General features: G+C 36.3%; 1 protein-coding gene across 2 annotated transcripts in view; it reads right to left on the reverse strand.

Moving 5' to 3' along the window:
* negr1 (neuronal growth regulator 1) overlaps nt 1–13184 on the reverse strand; it is a 134010-nt gene that overhangs the window by 51262 nt on the left and 69564 nt on the right. For both annotated transcript variants that reach the window (XM_082137405.1, XM_082137406.1), the window contains exon 6: nt 6407–6555. In XM_082137405.1, the coding sequence (XP_081993531.1) occupies nt 6407–6555 (149 nt within the window). The remainder of the gene's footprint in view (nt 1–6406; nt 6556–13184) is intronic.

The raw sequence follows: 13184 nt of genomic DNA on the forward strand, positions 1-13184 counted from the left end.
TTTAGAATTACAACTTGTGTGATTACAGATGGTTGTAATTTTTGATTATATAATTTTATTCATAATTTTATTTCATAATTTTATTTATGCAGAATATTACATTATTTTTAATTTGGACTTTCCTAGATTTCAGTTTAAGATAACTAAATAAATAACTACATAACTAAATAATCAGAAAAAATCCTTGTTTCTTTAAAACATCTAAATCTTTAGTATCAATACTTTAGTATCTGGGTACAAATACTTGGCTTCCTTTCAGATATTTGAATCATTCATATTTGGTTAATTTTTTAATGTAAATATAATGTTTCTCATTCTTAGCAAACTTGGCCTAAATTGCAATTTTAGTTGAGAATCCCAACTAAATAGTTTTAGTTTTGCTCAAACAATGGTTCTTATAGTTTTGCCTTTAGTTTTGCTAAAATGGTTTTGCTTTTGGTTCAAATGGTTTTGCTAAAACAAAGATCATGTTACTAATTATATTCTTAGTTTTACTAAAACCATAAAAAGATTTCTTCTCCCTCTGTTAATACTGGACGAACACCTTAATGCAATTTGTGAGATTTCTTTCCATGTGGAGCTCTCAGTCTTTATATTACAGCATTGCATGACGTGTAATCTTCAGGTACTGTATAGGACAATGGAGTAGCCTGCATTACATCCACATAAAAGCTGATGATGTGTACACTGTATGACCTCTCTTTACACTTGCAAAAAAAAAAAAACAAAAAAAAAAAAACATCATCGTGGTGGAAGGAATTGCATTTCATTCTATAATAACATCTTATTTTTTCCTTTAAAATGCACAAAGAGAGAAACATTGTATAGAAGCTGTATAGAAACAGCTTCTATACAATTCACAGAAATGTAAATTGCCAAGATACAAGTGGAGCGCTCTCTGCTGTGCGTTGTTAGATCATTTTGAGAGTAAAACAAGACTATGAGCTGTGCATTAATTCATTTATTTTACGGCATCCCCTTAACTGCACAATACTGATGATGAAAAACTTTGGCTGCATCCTTGAACGGCTAAACCTTCTATCTTTCATGCATGGTCAGACGCATCGTAAGGACTGCCTATTTCTCCAGGCGGTTTTAACCGCTGTCTCCGTTAATGATTGGACAGGAGGTGTTTTATAGCCAAAACAGACTCTTTGCATCACAAACACCTTATTTTTCAAGGACTTGCTCGCCGCACATTCAGCGTGCAAATGGCGAGGCGGCACCCTTTAAGACGTCAAAATGATGACTGTTGTAATACAAGATAAAAGTCAATGAGAAAGACAAATGTCAGTCCATCTGTTCAGCGGTCCTTTTCAGAACGGGACTGAATTTCATTAGGACTTCAAAACCACTGCAAATGAAGACAACAAAATGCAACCTCAACAAGAAAATGCAGTATAACATTAATCTTTCATACAGTATGTGCATCAAGAAAACAGCAACAAAATGGGTTAATGTAATAGCATTTGTAGTCTTGGCCTCAGCCTGCAAATCCACAGTCCACTTCGTTCACCGACTGTCTGATGCATAAGCACAAAAAAACTGGAAAGCACTTTCTCTGTCTGGCAAGCTCTAATCTGATTGGCTGGTTTTATGCAGCTTCTGGGACTAAGGGCACAAAGTTGAGTCTACAAGGCTGAGACAATAAGCGCTTTTTAGGAAGATCAAATCACCGGATTTAACAAAGTTTGCAAAGCTACTGGCATCAAAACTGAAAGATATTCCAGAGTTTTGTTTGAGGCACTTAGCAGCAAGTAAACTTATCCATGAGTTCAACTGTATACTGAGCTTATTTTCTAGCTATGTCTGTGAAATAATCATTATTTTTGACCAGGCTGATCCCATAATTTGCCTCCATTTTTCGCTTTTTTTGGTTAACTTTTTTAGCTATTAAGGAGAATGTTACAAACAGCGTAAAAAAGAAAAGAAAAAAAAAAGTCACTTTACATGCCAGTGCTCTCCAGAATAGTTGCAATGTGGACCAGACTTTACATCATAGTCAAAGGTTTGGCTATGTAAGACTACATTAGTGTTGTCTATAAGTTCGTTTGAAATGTAGCCTATTCGGAAGAACTGGAATAACATGGTGCATATACCAGCCAATCAGATTCATAATCCATGGGCACTTAACACAGCACTTAAATGTATCAGCATAAACTGTGCACAGTCTGTATTCGGCGGTTCTTTACAGTGCATGTAAAGGTGCTTGTGGGGGAAGGCAACCTGATATATGATTGATGGGGAAATAAGAATAGGATCAGGAGGGCTGGTTGAATGGCAAGACAAATGCACAAGTTTCCCAGCCTGGAGAAAAACGATATTCATGAGAAAAAATTGACATCATATCTTCTGTTCTAGTTCACCTTCCATTTCATCCTTTTTTATGCCTCCACCCCGTGACTCAAACAGGGTCACATTATAGTAACCACGACAACACCATCCGGCACAACTCTGTAAGAGCGGTAAAAGAAAACCGGGACAACAAGAAACGGCGAGATATGAAAAGATGACACTGAGGTTATGATTGATAGGCATGGCAAATGAACAAGGCTTCCATTAGCTGGTGCCGGCTGAAGATGTGGAGGCTTTATCAAGAAAGGCTAAGAGCTTCTTCGGGCTATGAGTGTTTTAGTCATACTCCAATGACAGGTTGGAGGAGATTATTCGGCAAAGCCTACACTGTGCTATAAGCAAAAATGAGGGGGGAAAGATAGCTTGGATTACAGAGCAGACGAAATCTGCCAATTAAGGACAACAAAATCTTTGCTTCTCAGCATTGCGCCTTACAGTCGGGACAGCAAAATGTAGAAGAAAGAGTTGCAGAAAAGCTCAGACAGGAAAACACACCAGTTATTTAAAAAAAGCAGGTTCACAATATACCTTGCTGAACAATTTTTTTACAAGAGAAAGCTTGGCTGTGTTAATGTATTTACATTTCATTGTTTCTATAAAAATATGCTGCATTTATTAATATACATAACATGAACATCTTTTCAGATCAACAAACATAAAGCAAAACAGCAAATTCAAAGTTAACAGTTGGTTGTTCACCTACATATCAAAAAAATATGTAGAACCTCATAAACGCAAAATAAAGGACGCATTGGCCCCTTTTACACCTGCCGTTATCAATGGTATCCGGATAGTATGAACGGCATTTGTACAGTGCATCACATTAGAGAGGTTGTGTTAACTGCAATTTTTTCTGTCATCCACCAAATTTGTGAAACATGGATAAATCAAAATGCTCGCAGATTAAAAAAAAAAGTAATTTGGTCTATTCCATTTGGCTGCGTTTGAAACATTCCAAGAGTAAAGGATGCTAATAGGGATAAGAAGTGAAGAAAAGGGTGGGAAATAAAGTTTTAAAGCACCCACATGAAAACAGACCAGGAGAGAGTAAGGATTTGGGGAGAGAAATGAAAGATTTCAAGTGTAGTGCAGTGGAACAATTCATTGGATATTGTTCATTAAATTGGGTGACCAAATCGTAAGACCACAGAGTGAAACAGAATAAAAAACAAGACAAGAAGCCAAAACACAACACTTGGTAAGACAAAAAGAGCTTTTGCCACAGGCGTTTTTGTGATATGAATGTTATATTAAAATGATCAAACAACATATGTTTCTCACACTACTTGTCTTGCATACTGTAGTTATAGCTGTCCCTGACCATATTCAAAATGTGGTTTCAGTGATACGATCACAATGTGTCCTGGGTGTATTCAATAAGGTCAAATGCTATCCGATTGTGATCCGATCACCGAAAACGCACTTTAATGCCAGGTGCAAAGGGGTCAAAAGTCCAATCAAATGTGATGACAGTAAGTAATGGAGAAAGAGCCACGTAAATGTCAAGTCAATCTAATTCGCATCACCAATTTTTCTCAAAGCAACATAAAAAAGAATAAAAAAATGTAATAAAAAAACACACCCGTTTGTTAAATTGATCACCTTTGCCCAGTGCCAGCAGATTTTTGCTTTCCAAAAGAGACTGTTCAGTGAACTGGTGTTCGCAGACAATGGTCAGGAAGGTTTTAGAAATTAAACAAAAGAGACACACTAACTGCCAGACATTTGTTACCTCACAAAACCGCAAGTTTGCATTGTCACGTTTCAGGTGTGTGCTCACTGAAGGAAAAATATCAACTACTATACAGTGACAGCATAGCACGAAGCTGAGAAACTCATGGCTGTTTATCAATTCACGCAATCATTTGTCCCAGTTGTATGCACTAAATATCAACATTCTGTGAGATTATTTTCATTATAGTCAATTACTAATAAGTGCTAAACACATCCTTAAGAGTTAATATCTTTCACACTAATGAATTCCCATTGAGACATTGGGAAAACAAAGACTGACTGAGTGTGATGCTTTGACATGCATTTTTTATATCTACAGAAGAGAATTTGTCTCTGACTATTGCAACCAAGGCCATTAGCTATATTGGGGTCATTTGGCAATTGGAAAGGCTTAAATAATGCAGTTTTAAACATGTGGTTCGATCTCTGAGTGTATCTGACTCTAACGTCATTAGCAGAGTGCATGCCAACGCCAACGTTTCATGAAAGTGCACTTTTTCTTAATGAAAATTTCATCTCTTAAGCATAATGTCAGTTAATATTCTAATTCTGAGGTTAAGGATTACATTCAAACATACACTTTACGTGAAGCATAAAACAATGAGAAATAAAATATTCAGGCCAATAAAGAACTAATGGAGTTGAGACTAGTGTGCCAGCTCTCTTCTAGTGGGAAAACTGGGCCAGTGCAGATAGTGACAATGAAAACACCTGTTTTGAGGGCTAATTTTGGAGAAAGTTCATCCAAAAATTCTGTCATTATGCATTCATCCTCATGTCATCCCAGACTTGTTAAATATTTTGTCTTCAGCAGAATACAAAAGAAGATATTTTGTAGCAATTTTCAAATGTTTTTATCCCTATAAAGAAAGTCATTGGAGTCCAAAACAACATTGGATCGCAATGAGTTTTACTGTAGGGACAAATAATCTTGTCTTTCACAGAAGAAATAAATGCATACAGTTTGGAACAAACTTAGGTGAGAAAATGACCAAAGTTTTGGTTTTGGGTGAACTATCCCTTTAAGAAATGCTAGCAAATACTTCAAAATCAATCCCTCATTTCGTCCCAAAAAACAACAACAATGAATTTTGACATGCAAGTCCTACCTAAATGTCTAGCGAAATGGAATAATGGCCTTTACCTCCTTTACTTTCACCTTGCCACAGAGGACCTTTAATGGGAGCTGCTATTAAAGAGCATTTCACTATGCTAAATACCCTTTGTAGATGCCAAAAGCACTCAATCACCTTGATGTTGGCAGACGTACAGTACAGTAAATGACCCAGCCGGTTCCATAGGGGGGAAGTAGTTAATTCTGTGACTACAATGGTCGACTAGGGATACTGCATGTCTAGGATGCAGAGACAACAAAACAAATCTGTGGGAATAATCTAAGAAACACTTTCAATTGATTCTAGTTATAAAATATGAGGGAGGAAATCATACGCTAGGCTAAAAATAGAGCGAAATGATAGGTTTCTTCATGCTGAGGAGAAAATCAAACACTGCACTTTGATTAGTACTCCACACCTTGTCTCTGAGGTTGAGGTCCTCCATTAAATATTAATGTGTCCCTGAATCCACCTTTGCTTCATCAATAGTTATTGACCAATATTATAACAGCAATTTAGGCCCAGGCAATGATGACCAGTTCTTGCATTTGCAATCTCTACAGATGTGGAGATGTGCGTGTTGTGGAGGAATTGCTTGCCATTTCTCATTAGGAGCACAGTAGGGTAGGTTTCCTTTTCATTAGCAATGAGGAAAATAAGAACGAAGTAACTCTGGTGGGAGGAGAAGATGCAGCTTTCTGGTCTATTCTGGGTTTCCCGCATCACAGACTGTCGGTCTTCAGTAGAACGTGAAAGATGCTGGAATTTTCATCTCAGCTGGGCCTTTGATATGCTTCATTTAAAAGCAAGGGACTCAACTTTTCCATCTGCCACTTTTAAGACTATCACTATTTTTTGTTATTGTTTTTTTTCCTCATTTGTTTATCTTGTTAGCCCACTTTTATTATTGACTCAGCGACCACTGAAACAGAAAAACACTAAGCATTTCAAACAGACTGCTCAAAGCAATTGCATCTCATTTTAAGAGCGATAGCTCTTTGAAAATGCTTCACAGAAAAACTTCAGGCTCCAAATCAATGACCTATTTGAGTACCATCTTCTCATATTTCCTCTGCAACATTTGTTTTAAAGATGGGTGAAAACTGTTTTTTCGGCGGAGCTCTACGACGACTGTAACAGCATGTATGAAAACTATCGGCACGACAACAGTTAACCAGGGGAGAGTAATGATTGTTACTTACGAATCAGAGGCACACTGGCGTTGGCTGTTCCCAACCTGTTGACAGCCACACAGGTGTAGTTGCCATAGCGATCCTGTGTCATGTTCTTGACTGTGAGAACTGATCTGGAGTTGAGGTTCTTGATGTCTATTCCTTGGCCCATGTTAATCCTGGAAATAAGACCATCAGTTGACATGACATGTCAAGCAGTGACAACGGTGTGCTGCAGTGTGACATGCTAACAATCCATCCATCAAAAACTATTTTAACAGCACTTTCTCTTTTCATTTATACATGGCGAGAGACTACACGGAATATATGTACTTTTAAAAATTCATTTGAAGCGAACTGAAAAAAAAAAAAGATTGATTAAAATTGTGCAAGAGAAACCCTACACTGTAAAAATGATTGCTACTTCAAAATTGCATCTTTATTTCAATGTGTTGCTTGCCATTCCTTTGTAATGATTTGTAAAATTTTACTAGCAATTTCTAAATGTGAAAATTGTTTACTAATATTTCAGTGTCTCAAATGTTTGGGGATTTTTTAAAACACTCTTATTCAGCAAGGATGCATTACATTGATCAGAAGTGACAGTAGAACTTTTGTATTGTTATAAAAGATTCGGAAAAAAGCAGCACAACATTTTCAATATTGATAATAATAAGAAATGTGTCTTGAGCACCAAATGTAGCTTAGCCAATACATGAATAAAATTAAATACGTAAATAAACATTATATTATTTTACTGTATTTTTGAGCACGAGTTTTTTTCAAAAACATTTTGTCACAGTGTCTGGTTTGTGTTTCCCCGGGTGTCCACTAGAGGTCTCTTTCCCTTCCTGTCACCATTCACTCTGGAACCGCAATTCCCATAATGCTTTGTCTGTTCTCATCACTCATCATTGCATGCAGCTGTTTCCCATTACATTGTTTAGTTTCTGTGTATAAATAAAAAATCTGTGTCTGTTTTAGTCCTTGTCACGGAGTCATTGTTAATTGTCACTACACTTCTGGTCTGAGTTCTTGCCTGTTTCTTGTTTTTTGTATTTGTATTTTGGTTTGCTATCATTAGTGATGGCCAGATCGAGGCCTCGTGAAGCAATGAAACAGTTGAACCAAATGTGCCATATTGTTTCGAGGCTTCGAATCAATCCGACACCCGTCTCAACGGTGACACCTAGTGGTCACTTGCAGGTGTTGATCTGAAACAACCTTGACGAGCCATTAAAAAAATGTGTTGTTTTTTTATTATTATAATTTTCTAATATGTGAAGATTGTAACCTATAGGCTCCTCACTGTGCATAATGTTATTTTGGTCTTGCAAAATGAATATTAATAAAAGAAATCAAGCCACAATGTCACAATGACTTTTTTAGAGATTTTTATTCAAAAATATTAATTTCTATGCTGTGGAAGGACTTAGACTACTTCTTTTTTTACAGATAATTTCTCCAGCCTTTGAAAAAATCCTCTCACAAGGGACACTTGTTGCTGGCATGCAAAGATATATATATATATATATATATATTGTTTTGGTGATTTTCCTTTTATTGTGACAGGACAGTAGAGAGATGACAAAAAAACGAGGAGGGAAAGGTCCACGAGCCGGGACTCGAACTCGGGACGCCCGAGTGCAAAAACGCTACATGTCGGCGGCACTGACCACGAGGCCATTGACGCAGACGGCGGAGATATTTTTTTTAGCTAGGACATACAAATGAGGAAAGATTACTGCTATCTCTTTCCAGTTTCATTTAAATTCCAGTTAAATTTAAATGCAAGCCTAAATAGCCTATAACTAATCAAATCGCACTATGTCACTATATCACCAAAAATCCGCTATCTCAAAATCAAACTCCTCTCACAAAAACCCACGAGGTCAATATGCGTTGATTTCACTTTTATACAGATGTGCGACTGTGTGGTCTGTTCCCGACCGTGTCAATCAAAGGCTGATTCGGCGGACCACACCTGATGAAACACTTAGTGAAACACTTCGAGGCTTCGTTTGGCCATAGTCACGTGACATAGGTGTTTTGAATCACGCTTCGGATCAGTGTTTCGAAACATCTGCGCTTCGGGATCTTGCAAAGCTTCGGATCGACTGTTACGCGTCAGCCATCCTTAGCTATCATGGATTTTGAACCTTGCCTGGATGACTACGAGATGGATTACACTTTATTACACAACTACTGCCATACTGCATTTGGATCTACGTACTTTCCTGTGTGTCCCCGTGACACATTTGAAATTTTACTGACCCCAAACTTTTAAACGGTAGTATATATTTAAACATAAAGGGATTAATTGACTAAACAAATTTCAGCTTAAGAACCATATACTGTATGCTTAGATATAGGTTTACATACTGTACTGTAGATATAAACCATTTATCTATTTAGATTTTTTTAAATCTATTTTTTTCTACTTTACTTTGCAGTATTTTTTTGTTTTATACTATGTTTTATTGTTATTACTATTTGACTAAAATATTATTTTCTCTCAGTGTGGAACCTCAAACAGAAAGACAATAAAGTCAGAACATGTGGGATAAACATGAATAATTGCTAAAAAGGTGAAATCTATTCAAAGATAAATATTTAAAAAAGTAATATTGTTCCTTTGAGGAGTCACTGTTATGGAGGATGATAACACACTGATTTCTTGTGAATGTCTTTCACGTTACCCGTCTAAGTTTTCTGTTTTTGACACATATTAATGTTTCTTACACCAAAAGATGGCAGGTAGAAATATGGTAGGATGTGAGTTAAGAAGGAAAATGTAAAAATATGTTACAATTGTCCCTAATCCTGAGGGAATTGCCAAAAGGAAAATCAGAAGCAGAAAAATTTGCACATGGCTTGTAGCTTTGTCGAGGTCTTAAGATCAGCAGCAGTTGCTCTTGAGAGTCCTGACTCTGGGTCATCCATGTTACTCTCACAGGTAAATGTGCTGACCTTTTGTCCCCCAACTCTCCAATAGCTTGTCTCCTGCTGACACTTACTTGAACAAAAACTTTTCTTAAAACAAAAGGCCTTTGCTACCACTGTATCTGAGTGTTATAGGACATAGTAAAAAAAAAAGAAAAAGATTGTACCGATATATCAATCTGTTTTTACTTACAAGTGGAGATGAACAGATACAAAATTTCTCTGCCAATACCAATAGTTTGATTTTCTCTTCTAATACTACATTGAAACCTCTCATTTAGTAGATTACTATACTATTAAAGGTTTAAATTAACAAAAGAGCCATTATATTCAACTGCTATTTATTTTCAGATATAATACGCTCAAATATACACACATTTTGGAAATTGACTGAAATTTTGGTAACTGTTTGTTTATTTTGTATGAATCAAATCCAGAGAGGAAAGTGACACTCATTAAATAATTATGTATAAAGGGTAGGTATACTGTAATAAGCATAGGCTTCAGCCTACACTTTTTTGGGGGGGTTATTATGTATATATATATATATATATTTTTTTTTTTTTACTATGGAACATTATCTGTGAGGCCCGACATTTTTTTTTTGCTGAATTGAAAAAAAAAAAAAAACTAAAATGTACAGCTCAGTTGCACATAAAGTAGCTTTCATAAAAATTTTAATGACAAAATTATTCAAACATAAATAAGCTCTCCTTCTAGTGTTTTTTACAGCTAACTAACGAACTGTGAACATTGGTAACTTTCCTGAGGTAAATGCAGCGTTATGTGAGATTGTTCACAAGCTTATTGACGTCTTTCTGTGGTTGAAACACAATCGAGCGATTATGTGAGACATGATACATTTCAAGTTGTAATGTATCTTTCAACATAGATTTTTATGTTCATGCATGCTTTTTCGTAACTTGTATTAAAGTGGCTGAAAAGACTCGCGCTTCCACTACAGCGATCTGTCGCGTCACATTTAAAGGGCCAGTTCACCCAAAATTTTTATTTAAATAATTACTCACCCTCGTGTCGTTCCAAACCCGCAAGACCTTCGTTCATCGTCGGAACACAAATGAAGATACTTTTTATGAAATCCGAGAGCTTTCTGTCCCCCCATAGACTGCAACGTTATTACCACTTTCAAGGCCTGGAAAGGTAGACATTGTTAAAATAGTCCATGTGACTACAGTGGTTCAATCTAATGTTATGAAGCGACAAGAATAACGACCCCCTCCCAAATAAGACTTTATTCAAGAATCTCTTCTCCTCCATGTCAGTCTGTTTTAGCACATTGACATGGAGGAGCAGTCTATGGAGGGACAGAAAGCTCTCAGATTTCATCAAAAATATCTTAATTTGTGCTCCAAAGATGAACGAAGGTCTCACTGGTTTGGAACGATATGAGGGTGAGTAATCAATGACAGAATTTGAATTCCGTGATAAAATGGACAGAATTTAAAAGCTGACACTTTGTTTCTTATCAGAAGTAACAATGCACAAAGCTCTTTGCAATTATTGAATGGTAGGCATGATACAAATAATGTTTGGTGTAGGAAAAACAACAGGTGATCAGTGCTGGCCCGTGGGGTTGTGGGGCCCTAGGCAAGGTCATGAAAATTGGAGTAAAAAACTGTCATAATTTTATGAAGGAAGAGAAAGCAAATGAGACGACAATTTCAAAATTTAAGTTTATAAATATGTATTAAGTGTAGCATTCAACATACATATGAAAACAAATTAATTAAATTAATTGCATAATTAGCATATGAAAGGGGTAAAACGGCCGTTTTGCATGCTCTTTACAACCTACCCTTCACCTACGCCTGAGATGGCCCGCCTTAATTTAAACAACTACGATAACTTCATCAGAGGGTAAAAATCTATACAAAATGCATGGGTAGATAATTCTTAACACACGAATGTGGCCAAATTTTTCCAGGTCTGTCTGTCTGCGATCATGGGCATTGTTACATTTATTATTATTAAAACTAATAATACAGCAATAAATAACGCACTATTTATAGAAGTCAGAAGAACATACCTTTACTTTGAGCTTGTCTTTCTTCCTCAACCATTCTTCTCTTCCTTTTTTCATGCCATTTCTACCACAGCTTAACATCTATTCTTATTTCAATTAACTAAAAATAGCATTGCTGTATGACTACGACTCTGACGAGACTTCGTGACATTATTACAGACAAGAGGCAATCCAAATATGTGAAGTCAATATTACCATAGGGATTATAATATGTGGTATTTTATTTTTGACAGCACATTTTCTGTCATGCAAAATGCCTAATATAGGCCTAATCAATTAAGCATTACTAAAGAGTAAGAGCGCCACAAATAAAAAAAAATAAAAAAAATTGTCTCCTGTTTCTAAACCGTGAGCATTTTGGAGAGAAGTGTGGTGGAATCAGTGTGTGTGAATACTGTGATAATTACGGTACTCGAGGTCTCCCACTATGTCGCGGGCGGTATTATGCAAATTAGTGTGTGACTCGCTACTGTGTCTATTTCTTATGTTTTCGTATTTTATTCATTCTATTGTTATGTATTTATTATCTTTTTCGGAAATTTGTCATGTATGAACTATACAGAGCTATCCTTTTGATGTATGTAGTGGGTCTGGGTAATATTTGTGAATTTGTGTAAACTTTGTGAACTGTATCATGTTTAGTTAGGTCCATGCAATACTTCTTCATATCCCAATTATAAGTATGGAGATGCGCGCACCCGAACTTCCGGTAAAAATCAGCAATCAACAAATTATTTATTATAATAGTCTCAAGGTTGAGGGGCCCCTCTATACAAAGCGGGGTCCTAGGCGACCGCCTATATCGCCTAATGGACAGGCCGGCTCTGCAGGTGATTCATAGGGTCAAATAGAGCCTGCTTTACTTTTTTTAACTGTTCATGTGTTATTGTGGCATTAACTTTGACAGTCCTAAATTTAACACAAGACATTTTCTTCACATGAGTGCTGCATTTGAAATCGCATACTCTCGAGTATAGGTACTTATTTTGAATTAATATTGAAGTAATTACTTCACACGACCGCTAAAAAAGTATGTTCTGTCTATGAATGTGTGTAGTTCAAATGTAATCTGGACGTACTACATTCGCCATGTTGTCATTATCATGTGACCTATCAGTGTCAGTTGTGTCGCTTCACTGCCATTCATAAATCCTCTCCTGTGGCCTCATAAAATAGTAAAGAGTCCATCATCTGCACAGTTCAGAGCACTCGCCGGAAGTAGTAGGTCATACGGGTCATTTTTGCCTACTCTTTTATGAGTATTGTGAATTCCGACAGACTTTTTTTTTTTTTTGTCACATACTGTTTTACTATATAGTAGGGAAGTATGCGATTTCGGATGCAGCCACAGTATGAGTTGCAGTCTGACACGTTTTTCCGCGCCCTTTTGACTGACAGGATTTTATACATCTGTGCATCCCTACTTACAAGCAATTACATATTGCAACTGGGAAGTGGAATGTTTTTGGGAGTTGCAATTTAATTTAGCAAGCGTTTTCCATCACAAAGGAACATCATTTCGAGACCCAACTACCTTTATATTTATATACCTCATAAAAATATGATTATCACTTTTCATGATTATCTTTTTTTTATTTAATTTTTTTTAAGTAGTTCATGATTTCTCTGCATTATTCCTGTTGGTTTCCTCAATATTACTTGAATGGCTCAATATTACTTGAATGGTTTCTCTTTCACTATTTTCCTGCACCTCACTACCGTTAGTTCAGAAAAATACAGTAAACCAGACAGTTTAGCAACAATGTTCAATGTAAAGCCTTAGATTAAGCAGAGTACAGACCCAATGCCAATAAGCCTCCT

This window comes from Leuciscus leuciscus (genome assembly GCF_965113295.1).
Source record: "Leuciscus leuciscus genome assembly, chromosome: 14".
NCBI classification, from domain to species: domain Eukaryota; kingdom Metazoa; phylum Chordata; class Actinopteri; order Cypriniformes; family Leuciscidae; genus Leuciscus; species Leuciscus leuciscus.